Source organism: Solanum verrucosum, unplaced genomic scaffold (genome assembly GCF_900185275.1).
Source record: "Solanum verrucosum unplaced genomic scaffold, falcon-dt-bn FXZP01000115.1, whole genome shotgun sequence".
Lineage (NCBI taxonomy): Eukaryota > Viridiplantae > Streptophyta > Magnoliopsida > Solanales > Solanaceae > Solanum > Solanum verrucosum.
Window position 1 is genome coordinate 3,441,370 of NW_026020680.1, and position 19,457 is coordinate 3,460,826.

At 33.2% G+C, this 19,457-nt stretch overlaps 2 protein-coding genes across 2 annotated transcripts; both read right to left on the reverse strand.

Moving 5' to 3' along the window:
• Positions 1-2,656: 2,656 nt before the first annotated feature.
• Positions 2,657-6,186, reverse strand: LOC125812312 (receptor-like cytosolic serine/threonine-protein kinase RBK2). Its single transcript, XM_049491824.1, has 9 exons — positions 6,057-6,186; positions 5,317-5,423; positions 4,803-5,225; positions 4,349-4,600; positions 4,101-4,255; positions 3,856-3,935; positions 3,631-3,766; positions 3,388-3,537; positions 2,657-3,111 (listed from the first exon to the last, which is right to left on the reverse strand). The coding sequence occupies exons 1-9, from the start codon at positions 6,089-6,091 to the stop codon at positions 2,992-2,994; spliced, it is 1,458 nt and encodes a 485-aa protein (XP_049347781.1). The 5' UTR covers positions 6,092-6,186; the 3' UTR covers positions 2,657-2,991.
• A 1,515-nt stretch (positions 6,187-7,701) lies between these two features.
• Positions 7,702-12,124, reverse strand: LOC125812308 (uncharacterized protein At4g15545). The gene is made up of 9 exons (XM_049491820.1): positions 11,825-12,124; positions 11,676-11,744; positions 10,542-10,598; positions 10,278-10,320; positions 9,676-9,768; positions 9,289-9,543; positions 8,835-8,877; positions 8,045-8,123; positions 7,702-7,953 (listed from the first exon to the last, which is right to left on the reverse strand). Exons 1-9 carry the CDS (start codon positions 12,083-12,085, stop codon positions 7,861-7,863), a joined length of 993 nt encoding a protein of 330 aa, XP_049347777.1. The 5' UTR covers positions 12,086-12,124; the 3' UTR covers positions 7,702-7,860.
• Between the last annotated feature and the right edge of the window lie 7,333 nt (positions 12,125-19,457).

Below are 19,457 nucleotides of genomic sequence, written 5' to 3' on the forward strand. Positions count from 1 at the left end.
TTGGTGAACATTAAAATGTCTAAAATATAAAAATAATTTGTTGAGTAGCTAAGAAATTTTCTAAACCTAACAGATGGTGAAGAATTTACATTTATGTATTCTATGTAAAAGATAATTGTCTGACATTTTTATTATAAGTTTCAGATTTTCAGTTAAATTTTTATTCAAATAATATTTTAATTTGTTATGTTGTTTATTGTTATAGTTATTGCTCAATGTTGTTAAACATGTACTTTCTAAAGCACATCTTAAAGGGCGTGTAAAACACATAGAAGCCTATAAATGAAAATTTGAGTGCTACATCTAAACAAGTTGTCGAGGATTTCATATCTGCACAACACTAGTGTAAGGCTTATTTTGACACAATCTGTAAAAATTACTTATGTGAAAATAATTTACAGAGTCATTCAACAAATAAATTCTAGATGTAAGGTAAAACCTGTAATTAAAATGTTAGAAGATATTTGAATCTGTCACTATATTTTATTAACTTTATGTCTTTGGTTTTTTTGTTTTGATTAGCTTAATGTCGTTATGTTATATTAGCTTAATGTCATGGTTGTATATATAAGTTGGGTTAACTGATTGTTTGTCACCTATTATATATAATCTTATTGTTCCTATATATAGGTTAACTTACTATGCATGTTGTATTTAGGGGTGTCAAATGAGTGGGTTGGGTTGAAATTTGAGATATTAAAATGGGTTGAAATAGAAATTGGGTTGAGTCCTAACCCACCCAAGTTTACTTTGGGCTCAAATGGGCTTAAAAACGAATTGAGTCTTGACCCGTCTAATTTGACCCACTTAATCTCAATATTTTAATATATTGTTATTTAAATTTTATAACCACAATTTGAATTTCAACTTTAGAAAATTTAAAAAATGAAGTTATAAATTAATAGATAAATCTTAAAAGATATAAAATAGATAGTTATTCATACATTCAATATGGGAAGTTGGGAACATACATTACATCAATGCAAATAAAGAGTCTTAAAACGGGTTGAAATTAGAGATTAAATTGGGCTCAATTGAGGATTCTCTTAAAATGGTTAAGGCTAGAACGAGTTGATATTGAACCCAATTCAAATCATCTTGAGTTCAACCCTTAAAATTCTGAACGAGTTGGGCGGGTTACCTATAGTTGGACTCATTTTTGACACCCTTAGTTGTATTTATAAGCCAGCCTTAATCTCATTGTATGTTTGATTTATATTAGCTTAATGTTATTATATATATATATATATATATATATATATATAAAGCTATGTATAAATTAATAAATTTTGAAGATAATGGTGGAGCCAGAAATTTTATTAAGGGTGTCCAAGAATAATGAACGGTGTGTGTCTGTCATAATAAAACAAAAAAATATTGTACTATTTGGGATTTGAACCCTGAAACACCTTCATTCAAATGAACACCCATTAACACTATGCCAAAAGGCATAACTTTTGTCAAGGTTGTCCACCTTTAAATATATATTCTTTAAAGGTAATATATATACAATGTAATTTTTCAACGAAAGGTGTCCAACTGGCTATAGCTACGCCCCTGTGCTTGAAGAACAAGATAAAAATTGGAGAGGAGATTTTAGTCTACAGGCCATGAAATTATATAATGATTTCAAATCATTGCACAATGTTGTTAAGTTCAATCTAATAGGTGGTAAGAATTCTCATATGTAAGGGTAGAGTAGGTGCTTACGCAGTCCGGTGGGTGGACTGGTGACACCATATCTAAACACAACTTCAACTTTTAAAAACATTTTTAACTTTAACATTACATACTACCTTTTAAGATATTAACCAATTATGTTCAAACGCCTACTAAGTTTGTAGCTGCTAGCTTGCTACTTAGTTTATGAGGCTGGGTTGGCCTTTATGATCCTATATGTCCCACATTTTCTTGGTTTGAAAATAGTGGCCAGCTCAAGTAACAAATAAAGTGTATAATCACTCAAACCTTTCCAAATTGCTTTTTTTTTGCTTCTTTTTTCTTTTCATGCTTACTATTTGACCTTGATTTTGCTTTCTATTTTGAGACTTCACTCGTACTTCAAGAACCTTCTATTTTAAGTAAGTTTCGTAATTGTGAATAAGTAACAAACTAAACCTACCTTGGGTGTGGCAGAACTGCCCTTCCATCCAGGACTGGCTCACTCGAAAAATGACATCTGACAACTTTAGTACGATAATCAACATTGGCATAGCATGAGGCTAGACTGTTCATAGCTATAATAACATCAAAATCAACCATGTCTAGCTCGGCTAAATCAATCTAAGTATGATGGCTGCAAATGATGCCTATAAATCTTGGATCATCCATTTCATCTGGACCAAAATCTTAGTGCTAAATTAAAACAAGGATATAATATTATTTTTTTAAATAGGAAGATATGCATCTGAAATCCTTTCAATAGTGCAAAATAAACAGCTCATTATACAGTTACTTGCACTTTCTCAAAGGAAAAATGTACTATGCATATTTATTTGCTGGCTTACATACATGCAATCTAGTATATCACAAATTCACCTAATATAATATATCTCTACAGTTCACAGTTCTATGCATTTTCAGTTTCAGTATCTACCTAGTTCAGAAGTTTGTAGATGTATCTAAGCAAAAAATGGCGTAAATTGGAGACGAATCACCCTAGAAATGTTGGCATCTCTTTTCTTCCTCAACATATAGTAGCTGAATATATTCACTGAAGAAAGCTGCTATGTACGTACGCCTGTCAAAACTTGAAAGTACTCTTGAAGCATTACACTTGTTATTTTGAATACTTGTCCTGGTTGGATTAATATATTCTGTTTCTCAAATTCCGTCTTAACTGGTATAGAACAAGCTCCGCGTGTGGTTGCATACATTAACTACAGTATGATCAATCGCATTGAAGACCAATCCCTCACTGCTGCTAACAAGGAAAATATCTCTAGTTCTACCTGATTTTACTGGTTTTTAGATTATATCTGTATGTTTTTGTTAGGGTGACTCAAGTAGTGCATCCAGCTCTATGGCGCATCTTCGCTTTAGGGGAGGCCACCTTTGAAACTTTTTCTTGCTCTGTAGAATTCCGTCAACAGCAACTAACATTTGTTCAACCTGCATTACAACAAAAAACAAGCTTTATGTATTGTGTATTATTGTTCTATGATTGTAATAGTCTGTCATTAGATTTTCATTTTGAATGATTATAATCAAGTTTTGAATATTCTGATTGTTCCATCGTACATTAGCTACTAAAATGAAGAGAAGCATGAACATGGAAAAATTTGTATCAGGAGTCCATACTCTTCTTTCAAATGATTATCAATATTTATGTTACTATGATATGATTAATATTTGTTATTTTTTTAGACTAAAAATCAAGTTACTTGCCTGGATCATTGAAGGCCTATCTGTTGAAAATTGTTGTATGCACAATGAGGCAACCATAAGAATCTGATTAAGCTGTTCTAAGTCGTATGCATCTCCAAGTGATGGATCGACTATCTCACTATTTTTCTTGTTGAGAAGCAATGGTTTTGCCTGAAAAGTTGATTGGTTTCAGTTGAAGCAATAGGCAAATATATAGTACTACATTTGCATTTGACTAATGAAGAAGTTGAGATGATTACATACCCACATCACAACACTATTACGAGCTTCATCCAAAGCTGGACGTCCAGAAACGATCTCCAACAGTAACACACCAAAAGCATACACATCAGTTTTTTCATCCACAATACCATGCATAAAGAACTCAGGAGGGAGGTATCTGCCATGAACATGCAAAATGAAAGTTACTTCAAAATGATCTTTTTCGCATATTTATAATAGGTAAAGCTTAGGTTCCCACAAACCCACCCAAAGGTGCCTTCAACCTGGGATACAGTGAGGTGAGTCCACTTATCAGGGAGCCATTTTGCAAGTCCAAAATCAGTTATCTACACAAAACCAAAGGATCAGCAACAAATCGTGCGATTCAATGTGGACAAAACAGAACCCCTACAGTTTGCTTATAAAACTATATGTTACAGAAGGAGATATTCCAAAATCATAGAAATGAAGGCAGTTTCATGTCATGATGAGTGGTTCAAATATATTAATACCTGAGCCTCAAAATCTTCTGTCAACAATACATTAGCAGCCTTGATATCTCTGTGGATAATCCGCCTCTGGCAGCCCTCGTGAAGATATGCAAGACCTGCTGCAGTGCCAAGAGCAATATTATACCTTACTTGCCAAGTCAATTTACCCCTGTCACCTGATAATGTTGCAGACATGATAAAATAAAGTAATTAGTTGTTAAGAGTCAAGAGAAAGCATCATTTCATAAAAAGAATACTAATGAACATACCACTGAGCATATTGGCTAAGCTTCCATGAGGAGACAAAGGAAGAACAAGGTGCATCCCCCCTTCGACTCCGTAGCCAATTACATTGGCAACATTTGCATGCTTGACATGTACTAAAATTCCTAGCTCAGATAAGTAGTCCGACGTCATTTCCTCTTGAGATCCTCTGGTCAACCTTTTCACTGCCACAGGTTGGCCATCTTTGAGAAGTCCCTTGTATACTTCAGAATAACCTCCCTCACCAATCAAGTTATCTTCCAAAATGACAACAAAAGCTTAGGCATCACAATATGGTTCTACAACATAATACTAAAGATACACAATTCAAATTTGAGAGAGATCATAAACAAACTAGCTCGTACTATGAAGATCAAAATCATATATCCGTTTGAAGTTACCTACCTCCGAGCGAGCCAACTGAAATTTGAAAATCTTTTAAGAGAAGAACTTGCGTACCAGAGCTAAAGTTGTTGGTAGCTTGCTTAAGTTCTGTGAGGGAGAAATTCTTCCAGTTAGCTTCAAAGCACTGTTGCAAATCAGCATCTAGAATAGGAGCAGGCAGCATTGGCATGCTACGTCGTGCACTCCTACTTTTTCTTTTGGATAGCATCTTTATGGAAGGTAATGAAGGTAGCGAAGGAATGGTAGGATGGAACGTATGCAACTGTATAGATGGTCCTTTCTTTAGTCTTTTAATGAATCCTTGCCAACCATCTGAATCTGAAGTGCTAGGCTTGGAAGTAGTTGTTTCAGACTGATCTGTCTGATTCTCCGAAGCTTCTCTTATCGACTCCTCATTTACTTTATCCTCTTTGATAACTTCTCTAGTAGAATCCTCATCCATATCATGATCTTCCCCCACGCTTAGACTTCGAAACTCTAGCATAAAAATGATTAAAAAAAAGGTTAGAATATAATTAAACACATGATATTTAAGATAATACGATGAAAGAAACTAGCATGTTATCACCTTCCGCGGTGAGTGAAATGGAGGAAGCACAAAATAGTAGCTTGGGTCCAACCTTGAAAAGCTCCTCATCTGACTCTTCTTCATCAACATTATTGCAGGTATTCTCACTGTTAACATAATTTGGGAAGCCAGAGATATAAATAAAGACCATTTCTTAAAAAGCATAGATGTTAGTACTATATTTAGTTTTTAGAAAATCAAGCAAATATTCCTTAAAACATTTTACAAGCAAGGAAAAGGCTTTTTCCACCATTTCTTTATCCTGTTTCATTCAAATCTGACTTGTCTATAATTATATCATTTTGAAAACTCTACTATATATTATCAAAAAAATAATAATCTAGAAATTCAATTGTTGTCAAAAAGAGAAGTGCCAACATCAATATGACAATATTGTTAATGTCTTTCTACCTTTGTTATTGCATGAATTTTATCACAAGAAAATTATATAAAGAAGGAGAGTTGTGATTGGTTGACGATGATCAACGTTACAACAGTCAAACATCTCATCTAACAGATCTGATAAGATGTATAACGATATAGATATGAATTCACACAGTATATACAAAAACACACACAGAGAGCCTTGTAGGCGCTCGTGACATTGCAAACACATACATTAAGTATAAATGAAAAAAATTAGAAAACAACATTTCCCAGAAACAGGAAATAATAGGTAGAAACAAATAAATGGAGATGTCCATTATGAAACAATAAACAGAAAATCATCATATATATACCATGGAGAAACCGAATGTTCAAGAATAGTTTCCATTGATCCTCACAAAAAAAACCCAAAAGAGCCAAATAAGGGTGAATTTAGGCTTCCTCCACAGACACCAAAGAATTGGGAGAATTGCAGAATGAATGAGAAAGAGAGAGAGAAGTTTAGAGGAGAGGAGAAAATGAGGAAAAGGAAAGAGGGAAAATAGTGGTTATGTTATCAACCTCCATGCATGCCAATGTACCTATAGCCCAAAATTGTGGAACCTCAAAAATTTATTTACTAGGGATCAAAACACAATCTAAATAAATATAATCTGAATCCGTACCAATAAGTATATATTTGGTACCAAGGAAAATATTTTCTATTGACAATGTTTTTTTAGAAAATGTTTTCCTAAAAAATATGTTGGTTTCTAACTTAATTTTTCATGTTTGGTTGGTGAGTGGAAAATATTTTCTCGTGTATGGTTGGTGAATGAAAAATATTTTCCAAAATATATCTTTTATTTTTGGCCAGAGGATAGAAAATATTTTTTAGGGAAATAGTTTCTAATCTGAAAATCAACATCGATAATCGATCTAGGACCCAACCCAACAACTGACCCGGAACCTGATCTCAACACCCGAACCGAGACTTGACCCCCCGATTTGGATCCGACATTCAAACTCAGCACCAACCCCAACCATGACACCTAAACCGGGATACAATCCCGAAACCCAACCCAAGACCTGACCCCAACTCTTGATCCAAGACTCGAGACCTGACATTCGAACTGAAATTCAACCCCGACCTCGACACTCAAACCTGGATACAACTCTAACAATTGATTTGGGATCCGACGACCCTAACACCTGACCCTAAATCCATTCTCGAACCTCGACATGAGACCTAATATTCATACTGGACCGAACACCGACACCAACACCCAACCTCGATGACCGATTCATGGCCTGATCCCGACATTCGACTAGGGACCCGACCCAAGACCCAACTTCTAAACCCAGAACCCGATCCCAACACCTGACCAGGGACTCGACTTTTGAACTCTGATTTGATCCCGACTCCAACAGCTAAATCGGGACCCAACACCCGACCTCAATACATGAACCGAGACCCAATATCAAAACCGAGACTCGACTTTCAAACCGCGATCTGATCCCGACCTTACCCGACTTCTAAAATCAGGACCCGACCCCCACCTGAGATCCGACCCTGGTCCCAACATCCAAAACTTAGACCCGACCCCAACTCTCAACTCGTGACCTGACTTTCGAACCATGATCCGACCCCGACACCAACACCCGATCCCGACACTCGAATCAAGACCGACATCAAAACCCGAACCGAGGCCCAACACTAGAATTGATACTCGACTTCCGAACCAGGACCCGTCCCTGGACATGACTTCCGAAATGGGTGGTGCATACTGCATCAGTACCTTAGAAAAACTAATTTACATTACTTAGTACATTATTTTCTTCAAACTTACATGTCATATGGCCAAATCAGAATTTAATCATTGTGGTTCTCCAAGTTGATAGAATAAAGTATATATTCAATTTTATCTCCATGTGTTTTGCGCAAGCACATATACATTGAAGCCTTGATTGAGGCACTACTCTACTTTCGAAGCTCAAAACATTTGAGTTCAATAAATGTACATGAAATTCTGTTATTGTTGTTGAAGCTATAAATTAAAATAAAATACATCGACAACAAAAGAAGAAAATACAATATAGTGAAACAATTTTGGCACATTTAGTTTATTCAGTGAATTTACAGTAAAAAATACATGCAATATTCAAGCTTTGGATATTTTATTGGGCATTACGAGAGATCAACCCTTCAAAGATGGTATAAAGGTCTTTGTTTTCTTCACCAAAAATTTCAGCTGCTTTCCGCAAAGTTTCCTAAAATGTCCAAAAATAAGCTTGTTACATTTATACAGAGCAATGTATTGGTAGTTAGTGTCATAAGATCATCATGTGAGGCAAAGCATACCTCTTTCGTTTGCTTGTGCGAGTTCAGTTCCTTAACATTTGCTAGAAAACCACCAAACTGCTCATACGATAGCCGACTCCTGATAATGCACAAACCATCCGATGGTTATGAAATAGAAGTTCAAAGACTCTTAGAATATACAAACATGAAACACCGAGCATATCACAAAGCACACGCAAATCTGGTTCGAGAAGACTGACAATCACCAGAGTTATGGAACATGAAGTTTCGTCCCATTTTTGCATTAGTTGAAGGTCTAAGTAAGATATTTACAGTTATCAAATTGAAGAGTTATCTTTTAGAAAGGATTTCCGAAGTGAACACCAAAAATGTTTTCAACATACTAGAATAAATGAAAGATAAATCCAATTTAGCAACAGACTTTCGTCTCTTGGTCCATTTCTTTGAATATTCGGGCAACAATATAATCATGTATTATGTCAGGAGGTGCTTACGAGAGCCTTGTTTAATTTTTGGTACAAGAGATCTCCGACTTATGCAATAATTTTCTTCCCCTAAGTAAATACAGTTAGATGTTTTAATTCTGAGTTAAACATCAATTACAGTAACTGTCTCACATCAAAAAATAATAAAGGAAAGAAGATTATGACCCTTATTGTAGTGAATGTTTTAGATGAGACTTTCTTTTAGACCCTCACGGTGCATCGTGACATCAAAATAAGTATTTTTTGTCAATCCTACATATGCGATTGAACTTTCTCTAACAAAGTGCTGTGGACAGTCAGTACGAAATAAACAATAACTTTGTTTTCAGCAGCAATAGCTTTACCTGACTTGTCGGAAGAACTCTTTTCCATCCACTCGAGCTCGTGCTGGGAGGGTACATGCAAAAGTGGTGACATTCATGTCAGACCTCAGAATATGAGGCTTTAATTTTGTTAAATTAAGGAGGAAGTAGAGACACAGCTAGGCATTCATGCACTATATATAGATGCAAAAGAGTAGGTCTGGTGGCACTTAGACCACATGTTATTCAATAGAAGGTAGTGATTGCCGATAATAAAACTGTCCCTTCTCCCTTGCATTACCTTACTCAAAATAGGTTCTCGACTAGGATGAACTTATTTCATCAAGTAAAAAAATTTATTCATCCCAGCAACCTTTGAGCTGAAGATAAAACTGGTGTATTTTTAGACTGAACAAAATCCGCAGATATTTAATAATGCATGCCAAAATGAGCAAAGAAAGGAACCCAATATGAGTTCTTCAGAAAAAGAACAAACCAGTTTGTGATCCTGCTTCAAGGCCTGACATCGAGCCATGCTGGCTGTAGGATGTAGAAAATGCTGAAGATCTGTCATCATACATGCCTCTTACTGTTGAGAATGAAATAGAATGCCTCCTTGGAGATAGTGGTCTTGGCGACCTTGAAGGAGACACGGATGCTGAAAGACTTGGAGGGGAGCCAGGAGGAGTAAGACGTGGGGTGCTAGTCTGCGATGCTAACAACAGACCTGGTGATATTCGAGGCCTCGAAGCTGCAACCATTGAATAAAGATAAAGTTTCTGGTTAAGTTACATAATGCAAAAGTATTTCATAGATTAGAAGTTGCTTAGCCAGAGGTCACCAATAATATCACAATACAGACAATTTGGGTATTGGAGCATACTTTCTGATTCAGCATCCTCTGACTGTGAATATCCACCCTCTGTTGACTGGGTCCATTGAGGAGGTCTTGAAGCTGGCGAGGATGAATCTTGATCTGAATAATTTAAACTAGCTTGGTTAAGTGATACTCGTAACTTGAAAATGTTGTTTTAAAGTGCTCAGAGATAAAAACACCTTTCATTTTAAATAATTTGCAGAGCTGCTTGTTTCCTCTTACCCCCATTTACCCAATAGAAAAAGAAGGGCCCAAAACATATGCTAAGAGAAAATTGAAAGGGGAGCGAAAACGACCCAAGCTTATTAAACTGTCGACTGCATATGACAAAAGATGCACAAAAGATTGTCAAATCAATAAAACCTTTTAACCTTTAGAACCAATAATAGACAACTTCATTATATCCTCACGAGAAGAGAAAAGTTTCTATATCTAAAGTTGTGGAGAAACTTCACTCTAATAAACATATTTGACATAGCAAACTTTGGAACATATTACACATGGTAACGTTTGGAGCAATAGAACTCCTTCAAACAAAGATATTTACTGAATATGAGCAAATTGCAGATAAAGAATATAGACATTGAGCAATGACCAAAAAGATAAACCTGATTGGTTTTGTCCATTTTTAGCAAAATCTGGAGCTCCAGCCTGTCAAACACCAAAAGCGACAGATTATTAATGAGGACAACATTTGCTACTTACAAGATTAGCAGGTAATAGTGTTGCCAGTTCCTGTAATTTTCAGCACTGAGAAATTTAGCCCATTTCCATGTAATAGTATAGTACCCTCAAAGGCATTATTTTAGTTACAGGAATAAAATAACAACAGGAAGATGGAGAAATCCTTCGATTTTCATACAAGGACTTACCGAGCTGTCTTCTTCCTCATTGAGCGATCTCATAAGCGTCTTTCTGAAGGCTTCCAACTGTAAGTTTCAAGAGATCAGTCTTTTAGAACAAATAAATCCAAAAAAATACCCTACTACCTTTGCAGATACATGATGTCAGAATTTTGGATCAAGTGGAATAACACCTTATGGATAGGTGGATTGTGGATGTGGAAGGTTGAGCTCAAAGAGGCTAATATATATATATGATACACGTGTGCACATTATGACACAGCTTAAATAGAGGAAAGAGAAGGTTATCGTTAGCTCCAACTAGTTATGCAGTCGTCTGTACTACAATACTAGTCCAATGGTAATGTAACATGAGAAAACATTAGTGCTGGTTCAGTAAATATTAAGCCATTAAACACTTGGATAGTTGGTTAATAAGGAACAAATAGCTACTACTACTGAATTAGGGCGAGGAGATGTGTATGAATAAAGCTCCATTTGTATGTCCATTCAAGTGAATAACGTATGTGAATAGACCACATTAATGCACCAGTGCTGGCCGAAAGGATGACCGATACTATAGCAATATGTAATGTACATGTCACTATCTAACCAAAGGACATTGTTGGAAACTATAGAAGTACTTAATCGGGTAACTGCTAAACTGACAACTATATACTCTATAACATGTAGGAGCTCTCTTCACTCCAAAGGTCCATAACAAGCACAAGTTGCTCGGGATAAATTGAAGCTAAAGTGCCTTAGACAAAACACCCCTAATAATCTTGTTCTCCCACCCTTTTCCCCCCTTCCTGTTTAACATTACACTCTTAAATCTCTTATAAAGTCATATCATACTGCTTCTACTTTTTTTTCAACTAGCTTCTATACTAGAGGTCTCAGATTTAAATTCTGGGAATGGAGCTCTTTAATTTCCCCCATAGTGAGCTTTCCCGATGACTGACATGAATCCAGATTAGCCCTGCCAGTAGACTTCTGATATCGGATGTTTAAAGCAAAAACAAACATGGTGACCTGCTTAAAGCTTCAAACTTAAATCAATTTGGACTAAGTAGAGCAACATTCAAATCTCAAATGCAAGTATTGACTAAGTAGAGCAACAGCAGTATGCCAGCATCATCATTTGGGATGAATGAATAATACCTTAGCAACATCACGATTAAGCTTCCTCACAGTATTAGACAGCGTTGAATTCTCTTTCACCAAACTCTCCTGCAAAATTCAACCAGTCAACCCAAGTAAACAAACAAGAAGGAAAATACCGAATCAATACAGGTCAGGTCAGACCGGACCTTCTCTTGGTCAGCGCGGGAAAGCCTATCGGAGGCGTCAGCGAGGGAGGAGTCAAGTGAGTCAAGCTGGGAGTTGAGGTCGTTGATGATGTCATCTCTCTCCGACAAGTGGCGGCGTAAGGCGGCGGCTTCCGATTCCAAGGCGGAGATGCGCGTGGATAAGGCAATGGAAGTGATCTTACGTGCTAAATCAAGCTGTTCAAATGGATCTGACGGCAGTGCTTCCACAATTTCCTCGGGAAGATCGAATTCCGTAGCCATTTTATTTTATTTTATCAACTAACTTACTTACCTATTCTAATTTCTAGTGTTGTACTACTGCTCTATTATTTAAGTTTTTAATAATTTTATTTTGTTTTTTTCTTTGAATTAATTATTGTTATAGTTTGTCTTGTTGTGTGAATCTTTTTGTTATGGCAAGGAAAATAGTGTGTCCACAAAGGAGATGCGAGTAGGATAAGGTTGCTTTTTGGAGTTACATGGTCACTTATATGTGTGGTTGTTTTTCTCCTTTCTACCAAGTTTCCTTTGTTTGGTTATTGTTTGTGTAGTTCAGTTGATTGACTATCTGAATTCTCACATTGTTAGTGAGTATTCGATTCTTCATATTGCAATTTACTTTTTATTTTTCTTTTCTCTATTCCTAAATTATTATTATTTTAAGAGAAAAGACATAAAGGGTGTGTTTGGTATGAAGGAAAATATTTTTCGAAAAATGTTTTCCAATTTTCTCATGTTTGGTTGGGTAAAATGTTTTCCAAATCAACTTATTTTCCTCAAATTCAAGGAAAATGACTTCCCTTCCAAAATTAAGGAAAACATTTTTCAAAACTTTCCTCCAACTTCAAATTACAATTTTTTTGTTAAAAAAAATTTAAAGTTATAAAATATATATATATATTTTTTCAACTTCAATTTTTAATTTTTTTTACCCCACCCTCACCCCCTACCCCCTACCCCCTCCCCCGCCAGCCCCCTACCCCACCTCCCACCCCCCGTCCAGCCCCACTACCACTACCCCCAAAAAAAATTAAAGTTTGTTTTAAAAAAATATTTCCAATTTCAATTTCTTATTTTTTCACCCCCAACCCGACCTCCCCCGGCCAGCCCCACTATCCCCCCCCCCCCCCCAAAAAAAAGATTAAGTTTGTTTTTAAAAAATATTTTTAGTTTCAAATATTTATTTATTTTTATCCCATCTCACCACTACCCCCTCCCCCCAAAAAAAATTAAGTTTATTTTTAAAAAATATTTTCAATTTCAATTCAAAAAATACTTTCTACTCTCTAGTAAAAAGAGAGATATTTTCTCAAAAATATTTTTTATTCATAAATCAAGCACTAAAAAATCTTTTTCGGAAAATATTTGTTACTCACCAACCAAACATGAGAAAATAAGTCAAAAATCTACTTGTTTTCCAGGAAAACATTTTCCTTCATACCAAACACACCCAAAGTCACCACTGAAAATGTCCAGAATTTTCAAAAAGACGTCTTAACTTTGAAACCGTCTTATTACCCCACTAAACAATTTCTAACCGATATTATTATATCATTTTTCGTCCACCTGACATAGAGAGTGGTGTGCACTCTCTCAAAGAGAGTGAGCAACCTAAAATAACTGATATAATTTTATTTTTACAAGTATTTTATAACATATATTTTCTTATTCTTCTTATTAGTTTAACTTTTTTTCCTTTTTATTTTTTCTCGTTCTTCTCTTTCTTTCTTCTTTCTTCTTCAAAAATTCTTTATCATCTTCATTGAAGCTTTCACTTTCAATGTCACAATTTTTACCACAACTTCACATTCCTTTTTTTACTACTATTAATTTTACTCTCTTTAATTATAAAACTTTATCTAAATATTTTCTTATATTTCGAATAATTTGATAAACCCATTAGATTTCAAGATGATTAGGAAGTATCATATAGTTTTTTTTATCCAATTTCAATTAAGTTCTTTCAATTTTTGGGAAATTTATTGATTCTTTTAAAATTATCATTTCTAATTTTGAAGTTAAGTATATGAAAAGGAGTAGTTGATGATACCTTCAAAATTTTATTTTATTTTAGAAAAATAATTAATTTTGTTATCAATAATTCAATAAAGTCTAAAAAATAGTATGGATTTTATGAAGAATTTGACCGGAGAAGTAGAAGAAAAAGAAAAGAAAAAAATGGGAGTGGGGTTCAATTTGACGTGGTGGGTGCGGCGAGGGTGAGAGGTGAAGAAAAAGAAAGAAAATGGAGGGATGAATCACTTGAAAGTGGGAGGTAGAAGATGAAGTGAAATTTAAGATGAAATCAAAATTATAATAAGTCAAAAAGTAAGAGAGAGAGAAAGAAAAAAAAAAGATAAAGAAAAAACTTAAAATGAAAAAAAATTACATTTTTAATTAAATTAACACGTGTCATGTAATGATTGGTGTGTGAACACACTTGCTTTTTAAAATCTAGGGCTGATCAAAAAATGATATAATAATATTTGTTCAAAATTGTTTAGTGGGATAATAGAACGATTGCAAAGTTAATGTGTCTTTTTGAAAATTCAGGACAATTTCAGTGGTGACTTTATATATGTCTTTTCTCTTATTTTAAAAGGGGGAAGAGAAATTGTATGCTTCATTCATCCGTCCTAAATTAATTGTCATATTTTGCATTGTGAGAATCTATATGACTACTTTATATTTTAAATTAAATTAAACCAACTTAATATTTTATATTTAAAAATTATAATAAAAATACAATAAATTACAGTTATTCTCATATTAGTTCAATAAATTAATTTATTTTAAAATATTAATCATAGTACACCTAGTTTGTTTTTTGAATAGCAAATCATGACAACTATTTTGATACGAAAAAAGTGTTAAGGAAGTTAATTTAAAGTGTTATTAAAAATAGGGATGTGTAAAAATCGAACCAATCGATAAACTGAATTGAAAAAGTGTTATTGATTTATTGCTATTGAGTTATTGGGTTGACAATTTTTAATGGTTTTATAAAAGAAAGGGGGGGGGGGAGGGGGGGTTATCGGTTAGGTATTGATTTTTAATTTTGGGTTATTGGGTAAACCGATAAACCCATTAAGAGTGTAGCAATTTACTATTTTTACCCACATAAATATTAAAAATTATTCTCAATACTTTACTAGTTATTGTCTTTGTCATTTAGCCTTCAATTCATACTTCTCACAGTGACTTTGAGTTCACAACTTCACATTATACAAAACGTCAAAACCTAAAGTAAGAACCATATTTCTCTTAATATCTCTTTGTGTTACACTTGTATAGTTCTTTCCATGTTAGTTATTAGTTTTTATTTTATTAGCATTTGTAAAGTTACATTATTGTCTAGTCGCGTCAAATTTGTTAGAGAAGTTATATATTTATTTTATAAGTATTTTCTTCTGGTTAAATAAAAAAACCGAACCGTTAAGAACCAAATTGATAAACCGAAATCGATAAAAATATCTCATTGATTTAGCGTATTTAAAATCAAAAAAACTGATAATACATAAAATCAAATTGAACCAATCGATGCACACCCCTAAGTAAAACTAACGTTAACCTAATCAATAGTATTAGGTATTTAGACCAACTTGATTTGAAGTCACTCTAGTTTTAGGGATTGTCTTTAAATATCATTTTTGCTTTATTTAGGACAAAAATATTACTCAATTATTACTATTTTTTAAATAAAAAAAGGCTAAAACACCTCAAAAGTTTCCTTCTCTCCTAGTTGGCATGCTATATCATTAAACCTCATTTAGGAAAAATTATAGAACAAGGCAAACATGTGATATTAATTTCCAATAAATCACTACAATTTAAAGTATCACAATTCATAGTTATGTGTAGGGTTTTATAGCAAATTTATCTCTCCTCTATCCCTCTCTCCCTTGCCTCTCCTCTTATCCTCCCCCCCCCCCCCCCCCCTCTCTCTCCATCCCAAACAATTGCAGTCCAAAATGAAAAACATTTCACATAATGTGATAATTATATTTTTGTATTATGTATTTGTATTCCATATCAACTGTATTTATGAAAACACTTGATACAACAAACATAATTTGCATTCATCCTCTCTATCAAATGTATTATGTATCAATTGTATTCAATCACATATAGGTGAGAAAATTGTACTCTATATCAATTGTATTGAGACAACTATATTTGTATTTTGTATCAAATGTATTTGTATTCTGTATCAATTGTATTCGTGATACAACAAATACAACATGTATTCATCCTTCTCTCAATCTCACTTGCATCTCTCTTCCCTCTCTCGATCTCACTAGCATCTCACTTCCCTCTCTCGATCTCACTCGCATCTCCCTTCCCTCTCTCGATCTCACTCGTCTCTCTTTTCCTAATATGTAGCTAAATATAATAGTTTTTGATACAATTGTATTCATTTTGATATCAATCAGCTGTATCAATTGTAATCATGATACAACGAATACAACAAGTCTTTAACCTCTCTCCGTCTCGCTCGCCTCTCTCCTCCCCCAAACAACATGTAGCTATAATTTGTAATTAAGCAAACTATAACTATAAATCTCTAACTAAACCAAAATTATAGTCATTTTTAAAAATTCCCCTTTTTCTTAATAATAGACTTATTTAATTCATCAAACTAATTTAACTAAAATTATAATCTTATTTTATTTTTTTTTAAAATGCATTTGCTTATTAAGAGAAAATTATCATGCTTAAAAATCATTTATCATACTTAAATTTTTTATATTTTTTTTTCTAGTATAAAGAATAGCTTTTCTACTCCAACGGTAAAGAGTGAGCAGGCCAAAATTTGCTAACAATGGCCAAGAACCACCCCTTTTTTTAAGTTCGGAATCAAAAGGGTAAAAAGATTGAGCAAAATTTTCAAAAAAGGCAATAAAATTGAGTATGAAACCAAAATGACAACATTTGGATGGAGTTATTGACGGTATTAAATTCTATGTATAAGGCTCATGTCAGAATGAGCCATACAAGGCTCACTCTGACATGAGTCTTCCCTTTTAAAAAAATGACTTCAAGAAAATTAATATTCTTTCTTTATTATTTATTTAATCATTTTATTGTTGTGTTTATTTTTGTTTATTTTTTACTATTTATATGTAAATGAAAATGTAAGTGATGTGGTCAAGTTTAATAATTTTTTATATAATTTGATAATATTGAGGAAAAAAATAATAAAGGACAAAAAGAAAATTTTATCTTCTTTTATGTCAACAAAAAAATTGCAATTTAGGGTTGCGTATCATTCGGTTCAATCTGGTTTTGAAGTTTATCAGTTTGACTTATTAGCTATCAGTTTGTAGACATGCTAAATCGTTATAAAATCATTAAAATATTGGCTTATCGGTTATTAGTTTATTGATTAGTAATTGTTATCGGTTTAATAGTTAGGATTTGACACAAAAAATAAATCATTGAAAATCACTTATAAACAAGGTGACAACCCAAATAAACCATGCATATATTATCATGATTGCTACATTGATTCCTTAAGGAAAAATCACCTCACACATATATTTAAGGGTTAATATTACAAACTTTATATCTATTTTTTTATTACATTTATAAAGTTTTAAGATCAGGTTAAATTTATAAATTAATTAATTATATTTTATATAATGTAATAGGTGAGAGAAAGAGAAAATTATGAGAGAGAATAAGTTGATAATTATCAATTACACCTTTCAAGGAATTTCCTTGAACTTATCACACCTCACCCCACTTTCACATACCCACGTTTCTCTTTCCACCCACAGTTACTCTATCTCTTCCAACTTCTCCATTGTTCTTCTTTTTCATTCAAACAAAAATTGTCGCAAAGCTTGTATAGACTGCCAAGAATCAAAATTTTCGATTCACAAACAAATATGCCAAAGAAATAAAAAAGTTCATTATACACTTAGAAAGAGTCCAAGATTTGTAGAGGATGTATCTAATCTTGAAATAGAGCATCCAAATTTTAATATTTTAACTCAAACTCTGTCGCCTAAGATGAATGCAACTCGGGCAAAAAAGAGTATTATCCCTCTGAAGAAAAAACAAAACCTAACGAATGAGAAGAAACAAGAGTCAAAGAAAATATTCACTCCTTCAAATCGTAAGGGGAAAAAAAGAAAAGGAAAAATTATGGAACCTCCACTGTCTGAGTATTCAGACTCCGTTTCAGATTTTGTAAGCCAAAAAAAAAAAATTACAAAAAACTCTTTTTGGTATGAATCTTGTATAAATCAGTGTTTACAGTTGGTATGAAATTGATATAGATATTGGCTAAAACTTATATGCATTTGATATACTATTTATATAACAAAACACAATTACTAGTTACAATTGTTTTGAAATTGGTACTCATTTGGTGTGAATCTGGTATGAACCAGTGTTTAGTTTTGGTATGAAATTGATATGAATATTGGCGAAAACTTGTATGCATTTAGTATACTATTTATATAACAAAACATGATTACTAGTTACAATTGTTTTGAAATTGGTATGAACAATGTTTACTTTTGATATGAAATTGGTATAGAATGTAGAATAATAGTATGAAACTGGTATATTGTTATATATACCACCATGATTTATTAATATTGATAAGAAACCTTTCATCATAGTATAAAATGAAAACGAATACGAAAAAAATCGTTAGAGAAGATAGTGGCGACTACTATTTTTAGCGATGATAGAGAAAGAGACGAATAGTGATATAAAAATGGAATCTGTTTTGATAGATAATTAATAGGTGAGAGAAAAAGTCAGTAACTGTTTTGAGCTAAACAAGATAAACAAATATTCTTTTTGTTATGACTTTCCTAATTGTATGTCTATTATTAATTATCATTACTATTCTTAATTTGTGTTATCTCCTGTATTCAGATTAGCAAACCAGAAATAACAAAAGATGGAAAGAAAAAGAAAAGAACTATTCGAGTCCACAGAATCCACTGTGCAAGATTAAGAAATTTAATCACCTCAAGTATCTGCGGTTGTAGATTAATTTTTCTCAAGATAAAACGGATTAACCATTAAAGAAGTAGCGGTACCTCAAACTTCGATAATTTCAATGAACTCAAAATGACAGCAACAAATCACACACACAGACACGATCGATTGATTTTGTTTTGTAAGAAATGCATGTAAAAGAAGGAAAGAATTTCATGTAGAAAAATGAGAGAAAGTCTCTATATTTATAGCAAACATATCACTTTTTTTTAAAAAAGGGACAACCTTTCAGAAAGGTCATAGCCATTTGGAAAAGACACAACCTTTTAGAAAAGACACAACCCTTCATCAAAGTCACAACCCTTCAGGAGAGTCACAACCCTTCATTGCCTATTAACACCTTTAAAACTCAACAATTTGTCTGTTAATTTATATTCCATTTTTTTAAAACTTTTTTTTATTTAACAAATGTTATAGCCCGTAATTGTTTAATGTTAAAACTTGAAACATAAAGAATAATGTTATAACTAATAATAATTAGTCTTATATATGTTAACTATAAAATTTTCTCATTCCTTAATTATATTATCGATAATCCCAATATTTCAAAGTAAAAGTGTGTGCTTTTGAACAAGATGCAATCTATGAACTATTTGAAATTTTAATTTTTATA

Excerpts from the sequence above, each read along its gene's own strand:
- LOC125812312 (XM_049491824.1), bottom strand. The coding sequence starts at position 6,091 with ATGGAAACTATTCTTGAACATTCGGTTTCTCCATG. Across the intron at positions 3,767-3,855 it reads CAGGTTGAAGGCACCTTTGG|ATACCTCCCTCCTGAGTTCT; the intron begins GTGGGTTTGTGG and ends TGTTCATGGCAG. Across the intron at positions 3,112-3,387 it reads ATAGGCCTTCAATGATCCAG|GTTGAACAAATGTTAGTTGC; the intron begins GCAAGTAACTTG and ends GTTGTAATGCAG.
- LOC125812308 (XM_049491820.1), bottom strand. The coding sequence starts at position 12,085 with ATGGCTACGGAATTCGATCTTCCCGAGGAAATTGTGGAAGCACTGCCG. Across the intron at positions 10,599-11,675 it reads TTAATCGTGATGTTGCTAAG|TTGGAAGCCTTCAGAAAGAC; the intron begins GTATTATTCATT and ends TGAAACTTACAG. Across the intron at positions 7,954-8,044 it reads CGCACAAGCAAACGAAAGAG|GAAACTTTGCGGAAAGCAGC; the intron begins GTATGCTTTGCC and ends TGGACATTTTAG.